Source organism: Chiloscyllium plagiosum, unplaced genomic scaffold (assembly GCF_037043375.1).
Source record: "Chiloscyllium plagiosum isolate Xiang-an unplaced genomic scaffold, Cpla_swu_hap1 HiC_scaffold_18, whole genome shotgun sequence".
NCBI lineage: Eukaryota > Metazoa > Chordata > Chondrichthyes > Orectolobiformes > Hemiscylliidae > Chiloscyllium > Chiloscyllium plagiosum.
This window is the reverse complement of record NW_028270156.1, coordinates 44,399,518-44,416,543: the sequence shown is the minus strand read 5'-3', so window position 1 is coordinate 44,416,543 and position 17,026 is coordinate 44,399,518. Positions and strand designations below refer to the sequence as shown.

General features: G+C 38.9%; 1 protein-coding gene across 2 annotated transcripts in view; it reads left to right on the top strand.

Moving 5' to 3' along the window:
- sbf2 (SET binding factor 2) overlaps positions 1 to 17,026 on the top strand; it is a 588,991-nt gene that overhangs the window by 459,639 nt on the left and 112,326 nt on the right. For both annotated transcript variants that reach the window (XM_087996565.1, XM_043705904.2), the window contains 3 exons: positions 4,587 to 4,849; positions 8,640 to 8,812; positions 14,520 to 14,593. In XM_087996565.1, coding sequence (XP_087852691.1) covers positions 4,587 to 4,849; positions 8,640 to 8,812; positions 14,520 to 14,593 — 510 coding nt within the window. The remainder of the gene's footprint in view (positions 1 to 4,586; positions 4,850 to 8,639; positions 8,813 to 14,519; positions 14,594 to 17,026) is intronic.

Below are 17,026 nucleotides of genomic sequence, written 5' to 3'. Positions count from 1 at the left end.
CCCCCCCAGTCCCATTAGCAACTCTCCCAGAGCTACCCCAATAGGTGCATGAGGGTTGGTCCTATAATCGAACAGAACCTGGGACAGTTTGGTATCAAATGAACCAGTAGTTTATTTCTGTACGCTTGCTTTCAAAATTAAACTGCTCTTTCTGCAAGATTTGCATACAAGTCCTCCATGCAAGTGGGGTTTAGCATTTACTTAAGATCACCACAAAGGTGAACCAAGCTGGTATGACTTATGCTGCCCCTTCTGCAAACTGCACTTTTTTGATGATACCTTGTTTTCTGGCCTTCAGATTCCTATCTCTAGTTTAAGTTATAAGGAAAGGCTAGATAGGCTGGGGCTTTTTTTACTGGCGGGTAGGAGATTGACAGGTGACCTTCTAGATGCTTATAAAATCGTGAGGGGTATAGATAAAGTGAATGGTAATTTTTTTTTCCTAGGGGTGGGGGATTTAAAGACTAAAGGGCATATGTTTAACTTAGGAGTAGAAAGATTTAAAAAAGACATGAGGCTTTTTTTTTTAAACAGTGTAGTTCATGTGTGGAATAAACTGCCAGAGGAAGTGGTAGTTTCAGTTACAATTACAGTGTTTAAAAGACACTTAGATAAGTATGTGAATAGGAAATGTTTGGAGGAATATGGGCCAAGCGCAGACTGCTTTAATTTGAGATTATGGTCGACATGGACTGGTTGGACTGAAGGGTCTGCTTCTGTGCTGCATGACTCTATGACTGTACTTGTGCTCATAAGGCAAATGGCAGTGGGCAGGCCATGTAAAATCACAGAATTACAGGTCAACATATAAAGTGGCCTTGGCCCCTTTGATAGTCCCTAGACCTTCCTGAAACACATTTGGGTATTTCATTTGGACTTCACTGAGGCAGCCATTTTCCAATTGAAAAATATTGAGCAGATCAATGTGAATCTTTAATCAATGAATTCTGCCCCAACAGGCTTGGACCTGAGCCGCTTACTACAATCAGTGTTAACTGCAATAACTACTTCTCACAGGGGACCGGAACCAAAGTTGTTCCCTTAAACTGTAATGGTTCCCCTCATGTATGTTCTCAGTCTGGCTGAGGTCTTGCGCAAACTTAAGGGTTGGAGTCCAGAGTGAATATTGTTAAAGACTGGTTTTGGAACCACTGATAAAGCTGCACTGGTATTGACCTCCATGAGAACTAAGTGACCAGTTAACCAGACATTTATTTATTTTAATTGGTTCTGATTTGGATGTTGCTAAGCAATTTAACTGTTCCAATTCACATGTTGGGGGATTTTGCAGGGAGTGTATTCTTCTGGATACCAGCCAGTGAGTTCTCTTACTCAGGTCAAGCCTTGTAAGCTCCTTTGCTATCTCAAGTCCACATACTGGCAGCAACTACAATGGCTTGCTGGCCCGGATCCTGAAGAACATTTCAGCTATTTGGCCGAGGCTCAGCTTTGTTTTGGGGTTTTGCCGTGGGCTGATCCAGGGTGTCTCTGCTCAGGATATGTGAGGCTCTGCAATGCCTGTACTCAAGTGGTGCTCCCCAATCTCAGCTGAATAGGGGATGCCCTGTAACTTCCTTGCTCCATTTTTCTAATGACGAAGACAGTGCAGTGCCTGTTTAAAGTTCTTTTGAGCTTCAGCTAAGAGGAGTTTTTGTGTGGTTATGTCATTAATCCCACATACCGAATGGTCTCTCAGCATTTCATTCAAGGTTAACCCAAAACTACATGCCTCTGCCAGTCATCTTAACCTTGTCAAAAATCTCGATTACAGATTCCTCAGGTTCTCGAACAGCCAAATAAAACTGATAGTATCTCAGAATTCGAGAACGTTTGGGGTCATAACATCCCTTAACTAAATCTATCAACTCTTGAAAGGTTTTAGTATCTGGTGCCTCAGGGAAAGTTAGGCTCCTGGTAACTGAAAATGTTGCGGCTTCATAAATAGTCAGAATGATCACTCATTGCTTTTCATCCACCCCAATGTCATTTGCCTGGAAAACATATTAGATTCTTTCCATTTACTGGACCCAGTTTTCACCAGGATCGAACAAGTCAAGCTTCCCAAATAAAGGCGTGATACCAGAAATGCTTGCCCCAACTCAAAGATGACTGTTACAAGTGAATTTTCTTCCGGCACATTTTTCTTCTTTTATCGCCACTAAAGTAACTGCACAGAGGCTAGTATCCCATCACCAAATCACTCTTTATTTACATGTCCATGATACGTGGACTCTGTCCAGCCAGCTCAAAGCCAGTCTCTAGACTAAGGAAACCTTCTGAATCTTCTGTTCATATCTGTCAGTCAGGGCTCCCTGATTGAGCCAAGTTAACAACCCCAATCAAGGATCTTATAGTCAGTGAGATCCATCTATTTCAGGTTCCAATTGCTACAGTAACATGGTCGATATTGAATCCAGAGGCTGGAGAACCAGTTGGGTAATCTACCTGTACCAAATCATTGGTATTCAATGACATGAGCATCATAGAATTCCCTACAACCAATATCTTAGGATGTTAACACAAACTGAATGCAAACAACCTATCACTTTTATTACACAATTGTAATTGCCTTTGAGAAGGTGTGGTTATCTGCCTCCTTCTTGCAGTCAGTGTGATGATGTAAGACCAACACTATTGAAAATGCAGGAAGAAATGCTCAGATGTCAAGCAACCTCTTTGGAGAGAGAAGTAGTTAACATACCTGGTTAATGAACGTTTATTAGTTTAAAAACTGTTGCCTTACAAAATCTGTAGCCTTACATAACCTGTCAGGCATTGTTTTGGCCTTGGATAACAGAAGATGCAGTATACTATTCCAGTTGACATCAAACTATTTATTTGCATAAATGAAAATCATTAATGCCTCCCTAGAAATTTTAATTCTTGAAATATCTCTGGGACACACGCACCAAACAATCTCACCGCTGTGTGGCTGACCACTTCACCTCCCCTTCCTACTCCACCAAGGACAGGCAAATCGTGGGCCTCCTCCACTACCAAATCCTAGCCACCTGATACGTGGAGGAAGAACACCTCATCTTCCACCTTGGAACCCTCCAACCAGACGACATCAACGTCGATTTCACCAGTTTCCTCATCTCCCCTCCTCATCCCACATCCAACCCTCCAACTCAGCACCACCCTCTTGAACTGTCCCACCTGTCTATCTTCCTTCCCACCTATCTGTTCCACTCTTCAATCCAACCCATCACCATTACTCTCCACCTGCATCTAGCTATAGCCTTCTTAGCTACCTCATCCCTCTCAGCCCCAACCCCCATTCTGTTTATCTGTCAGCCCTTTCCACTACACCCCCCCCCCCCCCCCCCCCCCCCCCCACCCACCCATCCATTACCGATGAAGGGCTTATGCCCGAAACGTCGATTCCCCTGCTCCTTGGATGCTGCCTGGCATGTTGTGCTTTTCCACTGCTACACTTTTCGACTTCTTGAAATATATGTTTGGTAAATCCCTTAAAAATTAAGTGACATTTAAATGATGTATGTTAAAGTACTATAGTATATACAGTTATTCTACTTTATAATGATATGCAGTATAATAGATAATTTAATTGAGTTAAATAATGCAAAAATGCCTCAATATGAATCATATTATACTAGTTTGGGTGCTTCGGATCATGGAATTTCTTTTATTATTGCAGAATGAATAATGTCTATATTCCAAATTATATCTCAGATGTATTCATAGGCAGTTACTCATCTTGTGGTTCAAAGTATGTTGACAAATCACTCGTGGATAAGTATAGCATGTTCACCCTGGAATTTTTTAAACTAATTTCTATTGCAAAATATATTTTTTAATATTACAACAAATACAAAGCAATACAAAGAAAAACACCAAAAATGTTAAAACCCAAACTGCCATCATGAACAACTGTGTAAATATGTATTAAAAAATAAAAAATTAATCCCCGACTAATTACTTAACTAAATAAATAATAACTAACAACAAACTATTATCTAATAATAATACACCTCAGCATAACAAAGCACTAGCTCTCGAATATCGAGAGCATTAATCTTCACCTATTCATACGTTTTCAGTTCTCCCTCTCTGGATATTGGACTCGTAAACCACAATCATTATGGTTATATAAAAGCCCTTACTGGTATGGCAGACAAATCTGTGTGCAGGTAGTCCAAAAAGGGCCGCCATGTCTTATGAACATTCTCAGTTTTGTGGTGTACCATACTTGTAAGAAAATCCAAGGGGATATGCTCCATAACAATCTTACGCCAACCGGAGAAGTATGGGGGATTTCCAGACAACCACCTTAACAAGATATTCTTTCTTGCACAGGAAGTGAAGATGTTGAAATGTTTTTCTTATGCATATCTACAGAGAACACACAGGGAAGGCTAAGAAGAAGTGAGATTGGGTCCTTCTCACCGTTATACCCAAAATCCGCTCCATTGCACCCCCTGGAATATTTTAATGTCTTGTAACATACCATATAATGCTTTGTCTTTGGGATGGACTAATGCAAAGGGCATGACTGAGGGAAAAAAACTGGAAGGAAGAAGCATTCCAAGTCTAGCTGCTGACCTCTGTTCTGATTGTTTTAGCTTAAAGAACCAGGACCGACAGAGCATGAGAAAACAGCTATGGACATTGCAGCAGAGCAGCTGCGCTTATGGCAAACACTCCACAAAGAGAAACAGCAGGAGCTGGAGAAAGGAGAGGAAAACACTGTGTTTAGCCAAGCTATTCATTATGCCCAACTCATGGTCTATCTGCTGGTTCCTTTGGATACAAGCAAAAATAAACTGCTGCGAAATGCTACAACAGGAGACTGGGAAAGTGGGAGCAATAGTTTTGTCACCAACAGGTTTGTCAGAAATCATTCAGGTATTTGTATTTTGTGCTTTATTTTGTACACTCAATTGTCTACATATGGTTTTATGTAAAATAAAGTACTGAATAATGTTGAAGCATTCAATGCAATTTGTGCATGTAATAACATTATTCCAAAGACTTGAAAATTGCCAATATTCCTTACACTCATACAATAATAAGAGGAAGTGACTCACATGAATCTAGGACATAATGAACAAAAGGCACACACAGCATTTTAAAAACAGTGAAGAGTATTTCCTCGCAGTTAAATAAAAATATTGGACTAATTGCTTTGTCTTCAGTAGCCCAAAGTTAACCTCTTTAAATATCACAGTGAAACTTCAGTTATAGATTTTGGTATGCTAATGGTCAGCTGAAAATTCATAGAAAGTGTAAGCATTCACACTAACACAACATACACATTAAGTCTTTAAATCTCGACCTTTCAAACCCTCTCATGAATTTACAATACAAAGAATTTTTGAGTTTCATTTCAAACATTGCGCATATTTTGAAAATTACATAGTCAGTAGGCTTATATTTAACCTTAAGATATCTACTTAATTTGGAGTTACTTGAAAAGAATTGGATTTTATGGTAATTGGAAAAAGAATAAACAAAACATGCCACTGATGCTTTATCATTGACAACAACTTCAATTATCTCAATGTATAATAATAAGGATTCCCAGTATTGGGTTACAGGAATATCATGCAAGCTAAACAACCAATTCTGTTAAAGAATTCTCTCAGATAGTCAAATGGGAAATAATAAGGGTGAATAATTTAATTAGTTTTTAAAATATTTTAAAGTGAACACAATAAATATTTGACATAGTAGAATGAAATTTTATTCTAGAACCTGAAATAGCGTGAACGAACTTAAAAAAAAAAGAGGTTAGTGCATTAACGAAACAAATGGTGACATTTAATAACATGACTTGGCCAGTGCTGCTCTCACCTCTAAGTCAGAACATTTGTGAATTCAAGACCCACCCAGGACTTGAGCACAAAAATCAAAGTTAACACTCTAGAGTAATCTTGGGGGTGAGGGGGCGGTGTTGTGTCTGTACAGCATGGCCTGTGGTGGTGCTATGAATAATATTGTAACTTAACAATTCCTGTACACATGCACTAAATCCTGAAGATGTAGTCAGATTTAAATTGGTAATGATGGTTCACAATGACAATCCCTCCTAGTTCTGTTCCATAACGTTTAATCCCTACTGCTAAACTTGATATTAACCCATTATTCAGTTCCAAATGTTTGAATGCTTACTCTGAGTTGAACTTTAAGGTGGTTTAATTTAAAAGCTTTACTTGGTTTCTCTTCTACCACAAAAATTAAATATTATGCATATTTATGTGAAGTTGAAATTCTAAAACTCGTGGAAATCAGTAGTACTGATCCAAATCAAGGATCAAATTAGGTTTCATGGTATACTAGTTTTATCAAATAATAGTGCAACTTTACATTTTAAGCTCATTTTTGTGGGTATTAATCAGCTCAAATGTTTCTGATTGCCGTCTTAACACTTTTCTCTTCATTAAGATGACATTTTAGCAAAAGTTCAGCCATTAGAGTGACAGAGATAATAACTATCCAGAACTATTTAAAATGTGTCTTGTTGTGAGTTATATTCAGCTCTGTTTTCTGTGGTTGAAAAGTGAAGTTGAAACTCATTGAGTCATCTTGTGCTCCATGTTACACTTGGCTGGAAGAGGAAGAAATGCAATTGTTTACAACATTTGCTTCTGTTAGTTTGTCCAAATTGTTTTTGTTCACATACAAACGATGACCAAAATTAAGTTGGAATTCTATGCACAATCTGTCTGAACCTGATGAGCTCTGTTATGGACTAGGCCAGACTCCCGAAAAACATTTCAAGAAAGTGACTCAGACCCTCATTTTGTTAGTTGTTTTAAGCAGGTGTAACACAGATATTCCAGGAGTGATGCAGTTGGTCAACCCACTTAGTTTTAAACAAAACAATTTATTTACAAGATTACCGAATGAAACACCAACAAAAGAGAACAGAATAAAGAATAACTTAACCGATCTGAAAACCCAACAGATCATCCCGGTTTAATGATGCTGTTGCAAATATTTGCAATAATCTCTATGAACACCCCATGGCACTAAAGGTAATATCAAACACAGGGTCTTACAGGACAGAAGTCAGAGAGAAGTCAGCATGGACCTGCTTCTTTGGGTCCAGCAGTGTTTTCTGCTTGCTAACCGAATCAGAGAAAAGCTGAGCTGGGAGAACTGGCCACTCCCCTTTCGTTGTACAAGTGCTTTTTAAAACTTAAAAACCTTTTGCCTGAGGCAGTATCTGTCAACTATAATCAAACTGGCCCTAAAACTCTTCAAGTTAGACCTTTTGCAGTCTGTGTCTTTTACGACCTCTCTGGGGGAAAAAAATCCAAGGACAACATAACCTTGTTAAAGGAGCAGCATTGTCACAGCTCTTACAGGTTGAAGGTTGGTCATGCCAGTGTTTTTCAACCTGGTATTCTAGACCATTTTAAACTGTTATATTTTAGTTTGTTTCATTACTATTCAACTTTGCAGCATTCAAAAAGAGCTTTATATATCCAATGATAAACAAGTATAAGACAATTTAATAGCTTGACCATCAATAATCAATAAATATTAAATCGACATACCACTGTAGCATTCACACTTGCATTGTTCAAATAAATCATATGGTCTTACCTTTATGTAAATTATGATGTAGTAATATTTGTTATGTCAACGGTTGTTGAGTACAGGTCTGACCTGTTTATGTGGACACCTTTAAACACTGTTGTTGACATTACCAATATTCTAAATGCCAAAATCTGGTGACAGTGTGGACTGCACTCCACGTCTGAGTCTGACCATTTCAAAAGGCCTCCAGGTTTAGACCACCCAACTCTGCAAAAACCCAGCTTGATTGCTTAAAAGCACATTTGAGAAAAGTTGGAAAGCAGATAGTGTCACAATGTATGTTTTTTTTTAAATTGGTGACATTGGAGCAGAACAATGACCAGTCGAATACCAATCTATGTTTATGTTTGCCCTGATGAGATAGCATGTAAAATAAAATAAACAAATAGAAGAATGGAGCAGAACTTAATTTTGTGATTGAGGTCTACAGGATGTTGGCTTGTCTAGGTTTGACATAACCAGGTAGGACTATTGGTAAATGGAGAATTACATGTAGAAAATTGTTACATAAAAATTAAAGCCTGGGAACCAGCTGAATTTTGCTTCTGAGAAAATATATGTTCAAATCAATAATTAACAAGTCATTCCTAAGTAAAATATTTATAACAAAAAGGATAACTGACTTTACATTTGCCAATTTGTAATGCATTGTTAGTGACTTATAGATCTTTATTTAGCGTCACTAAGTTCAGTAGGAAATGTTTTGATTGGAAGTCTGAGAAATGGTCTGTACAATGGAAAAAATGCTGATATACTCAAAAACAGTTGATTTTCTTAGCATTGGCTACATTGTGCCAGCTCTTGAAAAACTGATTACTGTAAGTTACTGTGTACATTTGCATTATTTTTGAATACTGGCTGAATTTATATATTGATAGGGCGATTAATACCACTTCTGCAAAAATCAGTTATGCTCACTCCACCTGGACTCTGAATTACAAGTGTCGGACTCCAGATTACATGCAGAGAGAAAATACATTTCTTTGTTATGCATTTTTAATAAAGGCTATATTTTGTAATATTTCTATGTTCTCCATATTGTTAATGAAGCTTATTTTGTTTTTTTTTAGCATTGCTGGCAGTGTTGCTGAGAGTTATGACACCGAAAGTGGATTTGAGGATGCAGAAAACAATGATGTTGCCAACTCAGTAATTCGTTTCATTACTAGATTTATTGACAAAGTCTGTACTGAAAGTGGGGTCACACAGGATCATATCAAGAATCTTCATTGCATGATACCAGGTTAGATTATTAAGTATCTTCTATCTGCAGAAAGCCATGAATCAGGAGGAGGAAAAATCATTATCCTTTTCCATCTGATTGTCAAAGGTGCATAGAGAGATTTCTAATTGCCATTGTTGGTAAAATGTTTTCTAGCTTGATATAAAATGATTTATTCTAAATATTCTAATTTTTAGATTAGACACTGAGAAACTTAGTTAAATTAAGTCCCTTTAAATTAAGCCTCTGTAGAAGGCATGGAGATATTTGTTAGGATTATTCAAAGAGGGGCTCATTAGAGTGGATGTTATCATTACTGAGGTACTCTTGAACTAGCGGACATAGTTACAGACTAAGGGGGCACTTATTTAAAACTAAGAACAGAAGAATTCACTCTCCCAGACATAGTAAATGTCTGGAATTCTCTACCTACTTTTTAAATACTTTCAGTGATCTAGCCTTCGTATGTCTCTGGAGTAGAACTATTTCTGAAATATCAAGGAATTGAGAGCTGTAAGATACAGTCATTAAAGAGGAGTTGAAGCCTGGGGCACATGAAACATAAACTTATAGAATGGCAAGGCAATCTTGAGTTGCTGAATGACTAACTCCTGCTTATGTTTCTTAGGTAAAGTGTTGTTTCAGATTCAACAACTGTAACCATGCGAGTGCTACGGGGATCAGCACTGGGCCATCAACTATTTCCAATCTATTTTCATGAAAGGATCAATTGTATTGCCAACATATTTGTTGATGATTAACAGGTAGAAATGTTATGAGAAGGAAGCAAAGAAACTGCAAAGATTTTGTATATAGACAAGTCAGTAGACAAAAACATTGGTAAATTAAGTATAATATGGGAAAATGTGAGGCTGTTCGTAGGAAGGCTAGAAAATTATAATATCATTTAAATAGATAGAGATTGCAGAATTTTTTAAAAAAATTATTGGTGGACCAGCTGGTTGGCCCAGCTTTTATGGCCTGTCCCTAGTTGCCCTTCAGAAGGTGCCCTTCTTTAACTAATGTCTGAGGTACAGGTAGACCAAGATGCAACTAGAGAAGGAATTTCAGAATTTTGACAGTGGAGGAATGGCAATGTATTTCCAAGTCAGGTTGGTAAATAACTTAGAGGTGGTGATGTTTCCTTGCCCTTGTTCTTCTAAATGGTAGTGGCCATGGACTTGGAAGTTGCCGTCTAAAGATATTTGTTGAATTTTGCAGTGCACCTTGTAGGTGGTACACGATTTGGACATCGATTGCTTCAGTAACTGAGTGTTGGTGGTGGAGGGAGTGGATATTTGTGGATGTGGTACAGGGGTTGATACTTTCCTTGGTTTAATTGTAGAATAGATGATATGCTAGGCCATGAGACAATGGATTCTCATTGCTTATGGATTCTTCTGCTATTAATGGCCCGCTCATGGATGCCTAGCCTTGAGGTGTTGGATCTGTTTGACATCCTCCCCATTTAGCACTGTGATAGTGCCACACAACGTGATGTAAGGGGTCACTAATTTTAAGGTAGGACTTTGTCTCCGTGAGGACTCTATGGTGGTTACTTTTATTGATACTGACATGAACAGATGCATTTGTGGCAGGCAGATCAATGAGAATGAGGTCAAGTATATTTTTTTCTTCATGTTGGTTTCTTCACAACTTTATCGTAGTCTAACAACCATGATCTTTTGACCACTTCGATTGGTAGTGCTGCACAAACCACTGTTGATAGTGGAAATTGAAATTCCCTGCCCACAGTGTATTCTGCATCTTGCCACTGTCCCTTTTACTTCCAAGTGTTCTTGAACATGGAGGAGCACCGTTCCTTCAGCTTAGGAAGGAGTTTATGTAATAGTCAGGGAGTTCTTTGTCATGAGACTTAATGGTGTCCACTGTCAACATTATGGACTCCCAGGGCAGCTCCCTCCTGACTGTTTATTTATACCACTGTGCCGCTGCCACTGGTGGGCTTGTCCTGCTGGCAGGACACATCTGGTGACCGTGATGATATTGTAAGGTGTGCATCTGTACAGGAGGAATTTCCCCTCCGATTGTCTTCATGCAAAACAGTGAGATGTGACATCAAATATTTGATGCTGTGCTAGACAAATTTTTGATTGACAAGGAACTCAGCCTTGTGGGGCAACGGAGGGAATTTGGAGGTAAGGGCAAATATGAAATCAGCCTGGAAATTATTGAATGCAGAGCAGGTTTGATGGGACAAGGCAGTCATTCCTCCTATTTGTTAAGAACCTATGATTTTATACATGCCTTTGTGACAAAGGGTTTAGAGTATGGGGTAAAGAAGTCATGCACAGTGAATTAATGTGACCACAGCTGGAGTATGAGAGCTGTTTTGGTCCCTGACCGAAGAAAGGACATACCTACCTGCAAGCTGGTCTTCTCAAAGTGCGAGTGAGGAACCCAACTGCGATCATGAGCTGGAACTTTGGGTTTGTGAGTTGCAAGGTGGCTGAGGAGCTCTGACTGGGTTAAGTATCTTTCACTGTAACAAGACCCATCCACCTCTCAGTTGTCACTGAGGAGTCACAGTGTTCAAACCTCAAAGAGAAATCATTTGGAAATCACTGCCCTAAAGGAAGTGCAAAACTTCTTCCAGGGATGAGTAGATTGTTGTAACTGGAAAGATTAAGTGATCTAGGCCTGCCATAGCTTTCTACCATGAAAGATTGAGAATTAATCAAATTGAAATGTCCAACATTCTTAAGGCAACAAACACAGAGAATGCTGGAAGAACTGCACTTCTGGAGAACAGAATTATTAGACTTGAAATCATTCTCTCTCTGCTGAATCTACCTGACCTGCCGAGATTCTCCATGTTTGTTTCATATTTCTAGCATTTGCAAATTTTACTTCATTACACCATTCTTGATTTATTTCTGTCACATGTACTGAGGTACAGTGAAAAGTCTTGGCTTGTGTGATTTGCAGGCAGGTGGTTCTTTACAGGTGCATCAAGGTAACAGAACAGAATGCAGGATATAGTATTATGCTGCTGAGATAGTGCAGAGAGCGATCAACATTAACATTTCTGGTACTGACATAATGGGATGCTCTGAAAATGTTGATGTGGATGGAGAGCCTAGAGCAAGGGATCGCCGTCTCATAATAGTGTTTAGCTATTTAGAGCTGAAATGAAAAATTTCTTCATTGAAGTTTGTGAATTTTTATAATTCCTTAGCCCAGGAAGTTGCAACACTTAGTTTTTGGGTGCATGCAAGATAGAGGTTGGCAAAGTTGGTTGTTAAAGAACTTGGGGATAGTATTGGATGGCAGGTTGAAGTGGAAGATTAACCAAACTCCTATTGAATGGTGGTGGAGAAACAAGGGCCAAATGACTTAATCCAGTTCTTACTTTGATATTTGTAACATACACAGCCATGGGTGAGCTGCCGGAGGACTGATGGGTGGTTAATGCTGTGCTTTTATTTAAGGAAGGCTGTCAGGAGAAGCCTGGAATCAATAGACCTGTGAATCTGCCAGCAGTAGAAGGTAGGTTGATGAAGAAAGGATTTAAATTCATTTGGAGAGGCAAGGACTGATGTGGAGGATATGATGTGGAGGTGCCGGTGTTGGACTGGGGTGAACAAATTTAAAAATCACACAACACCAGCTTACAGTCCAACAGGTTTATTTGGAAGTACAAGCTCTTGGAGTGCTGCTTCTTCGTCAGGTAGCTAGTAGGACAGGACCACAGGGCACAGAATTTATACTAAAAGATCAAAGTGTCATACAACTGATGTGATGTATTAGCAAACCGAGATTGCTGTTAAGTCTTTAATCATTTATGAGGTTGCAGGTCAATTCTTTAATATGTAAATTCCAGAACTTCTTTCAGGTCACATTCTCAAAATAACTTAAGGTTTTAATTTTTAAAAAGTGACATCTCAGCTCAGGTACTGCATTAAAGGTGTGAGGTTAGAGTCTGTTTGTATCCCAAACTTGGTCAGACTGGTTCTGTTCCAAAGGAGGAATTGATAAAGTGTCACATGGACTGACTGCCTACGGACTGTGCGCTTTTTCCAGCACCACACTTTTTGACTCTGATCTCCAGCATCTGCAGTTCTCACTTTCTCCTTCATTGTTCAGACCTCTGAGTATAGACGTTAGGATGTTATGCTGAGGTTTTATAGGATATTGGTGAGGCCTCGTTTGGAGTACAGTATACAGTTCTGATTGCTCTGCTGTACGAAGGATATTATTAAATTGGAGAGGGTTCAGAAAAGTTTTAACAAAATGGAGGGTTTGAATTATAAAGATAGACTGGATAGGCTGGGACCTTTTTCACTGGAGTGCAGGAGGTTGAGGTTCATAAAATCATGAGGGGCATAGATAAGTTGAATAACATTTTCCCCTAGTCTGAGGGGGTTCAAAAGTAGGGGACACATTTTTAAGGTGAGAGGAGAAAGATTTAAAAAGGACACGAGGGGCAACTTTTTTTTTTCCACAGAGTGGTTCGTATGTGGAAGTGGTAGATGCAGGTACAGTTACAACATTTAAAATACATTTGAATAGTATACATGAAAAGGAAAGGTTTGGAGGGACATGGGCCAAATGCAGGCAAGTGGGACAAGTTTAGTTTGGGAAAACTGTCAGCGTGTACGAGTTGTTGAAGGGTCTATTTCCATGCTAACTGACTCTTTGACAGTATAACTCACACCTTGCTGTTTTTCATGTGGCTTGTCTTTTTTTCTGGTGCTGCTTTTGATTTGGTTATGTGCTTCTTTGACTTGGCAGGAGGTGATGGCAGTGTGGTATTATCACTAACAATTATTCCAGACTCCCAGGTCATGTCTTGGGGACCTGGTTTTGAATCCTGCTATGGCAGATGGAGTTTGAATTCAATTTTTTTAAATCTAGAATTAAGTGCCAAATAGTGATTGTGAAGCCATTGCCGATTGTTCTTGTTTCACTAACATTCTTTCAGGAAGAAAATCTGTCGCTCTTGCCCAGTCTTGACCTACATGTGACCTCATACCCACAGGAGTATAGCTGACTCTTTACTGCTGTCTCAGCATACAGGGATGGATGTTAAGTGATGTCCATATCTCGTGTCTGAATGTAAAATAAAATGTGTAGGGCATTATGGTATAATGTGATGGTGTATTCCTCTGCAACCTCGCGCTTTAGAAAATTGTGCTATGGAGACCCGCTATTTAAAATTGTGTTGTGAAGATTGCAATAGAAAATCATTGAGTAGAAAGTTTGCATTCTCCAGACTGTATTCACAATTCGTCAATCATGTTATGGACAATTTCCGTTGACAAAATGCGCATTATCGCAGAACGACCTGTATATAAATCCTAATTTGTGGATCACTACAATATATCCTCCAAACATTAGTAGGGAGGCAAAAACTAACAGGATCACTTAAACACAGCAGTAATGCAGTATCTTGTTCGACAACCTTAGAATGGCACTAAGTAAAATGTAAAAAGTCAGGTGATTGCTGAAGAGGAAATGTGACAACTCAGAGTACCAATTAGAATCTTAAAATTAAGAAAGTAGCGAGTTGATTTTTTTCTGTTCTCCTATCATTTATTGCATTGCTATTATTTTACACTAGTTCAGGAAGCAGCAGGCAGGTAATGGGAAGATTCCCCCTCCCTCTCTAAAAGAAGCCAGAGTTGAATACGCGGGTTTGTAGTGATCAGGTTTTAATGTCAGACTATGATAATACTACTAAGGGAGTTTTTATTATTTATTTAAGGGATTGTGGCTATGCATATTGAGACTCTTGAGGCTGTGCACCGGGAAAGCAGGAGGCTTCCACCAATACAGAAGGTAAATATAAATACTCTTTTCAGATAGCAAACTATTATCCTTACACTGCATATATGGAACAAGTTTACTAAAATGACTCTGGATCCAGTGTAGTTTGCACTGTGATCAGTTAATCTGACGACAATTTATGACAACTAGAGTCATAGAGATGTACAGCAAGGAAATAGACCCTTTGGTCCAACCTATCCATGCCAACCAGATATCCCAACCTAATCTCGTCCCATTTGCCAGTACTTGGCCCATATCCTTCTAAACCCTTCCTATTCATATACCTATCCAGGTGCCTTTTAAATACTGTAATTGTACCAGCCTCCGCCACTTCTGGCAGCTCATTCCAAACACGCACCACCCTCTGTGTGAGAAAAGCTACCCCTTCAGTCCCTTTTGTATCTTTCCCCTCTCACCCTGAACCTATACCTTTTAGTTCTGGACTGCCCCATCCCAGGGAAAAGACCTAGTCTATTTATCCTATCCATGTCCCTCATGATTTTATAAACCATTATAAGGTCACCCATCAGCCTCAGGTGCCAAGCCTATTCAGCTTCTCCCTATAGCTCAAACCCTTCAACCCTGGCAACATCCTTGTAAATCTTTTCCGAACCCTTTCCAGTTTCACAACATCCTTCTGCTAGGAAGGAGACCAGAACTGCATGCAATATTCCAAATGTGGCCTACCTAATGTCCTGTACAGCCGCAGTATGGCCACCCAACTCTTGTACTCAATACTCTAACCAATAAAGGGAAGCATACACTTTCTTCGCTATCCTATCTACCTGTGACTCTACTTTCTCAGAACTATGAACCTGCACTTCAAAGTCACTTTGTTCAGCAACGCCCCACTCCCCCCAGGACCTTACCATTAAATGTACAAGTCCTGCTCTGATTTGCTTTTCCAAAATCAGCACCTCACATTTATCTAAATTAAACTCCATCTGGCGCTTCTCAGCCAGATCAAGATCCATCTGATCAAGATCCTGTTGTACTCTGAGGTAGCCTCCTTCGCTGTCCACTACTCATCTAATTTTGGTGTCATCTGCAAACTTACTAACTATACCTGTTACGCTCACATCCAAATCATTTATATAACTGATAAAAAGTAGTGGAGCCAGCACCGATCTTGTGGCACACCACTGGTTACAGGCCTCCAGTCTGAAAAGCAACCCTCCACTACCACTGTTCTACCTTTGAGCCAATTTTGTATCCAAAGGGCTAGTTCTCCCTGTATTCCATGAGATCTAACCTTGTCGAACACCTTTCTGAAATCCGTAACGATCACGTCCACCACTCTGCCCTCATCAATCCTTTGTTACTTCATCAAAAAACTCCAATCAAGTTTGTGAGACAAGATTTCCCATGCACAAAGCCATGCTGACTATCCCTAATCATTCCTTGTCTTTTCAAATACCTGTAAATCCTGTTCAGGGAAATTTTCCTTTCTTTAGCTGTCAAAATCATTGACTTATGTTTCCTATGCCTTCTGTCCTTGTGACATCTTAATTTTGTTCTTATTATTTCTCTTGCTCCTTTTTTTTTAAAGCGTAGTTTTATTTAGTCCTTGTGCTTTAACTTCCTTATTATTTGCTTTCTTCTTTCCTTTCAGATTGGTGCAAGTAAATAGGGCCTTGAGAGTAATCTCCACTTTTCATTAATCATTGCAGCACCAATTGGTCTGATGGACTGCAAAAGAATATCTTCTGCTAGTCATGATCCAAATATTAGGGTGCCAGACCAGTGAAAGTTTTGATTTGCTGCTGTAGGTCATATTAAATTCAGCATGTTATAGTCAAACTTTCTTACCTTATAAATTGTTTCAGTCTTAAAACTGTTTTATTAATTACAATTTAAAATGTAATTCTGCCACATAAATACTGTTTAAAATTATATTTTTCAATTTTAAACAAAACACTCAAGGAGCAGGTTATCATTTTATGTTGTCATAGACCAATAATTGGTAAACATTATATGAGCAAAGTGACCAAGTACTGCTTTGTTGCATTGTTATTGGCCTGTTAAAGATTTATTCCCTCTTTGCTCAGATATCAAAGATACAATATCTCAAAAAACTGGGTACCAAATTTTAAAAGTTGTTCCAATAATATTGGCTGAATGAACTGCAATGTCAAATGGAAAAATGCTAATAATGTTGCCATGTAATTGTTTGCATTGTTATTTGGATGGACATCTGGGAAAAGTTGATGAGATTATATCTCTTAAAAACTCAGGTTGGTTTAATTTAATTATAAAACAATAGCATGACTTTCATCAACACATTGCACCTCTTTAGAGCTCCTCTGTCTCTCATTCAAACAAAACCAGGACATTGGGGGAAGTAAGGGAGGAGATTGTTGGGGCCTTGACAGAGATCTTTGTATCCTCTTTCGCCACAGGCGAGGTGCCAGAAGACTGGAGAATAGCCAATGTTGCTCCGTTGTT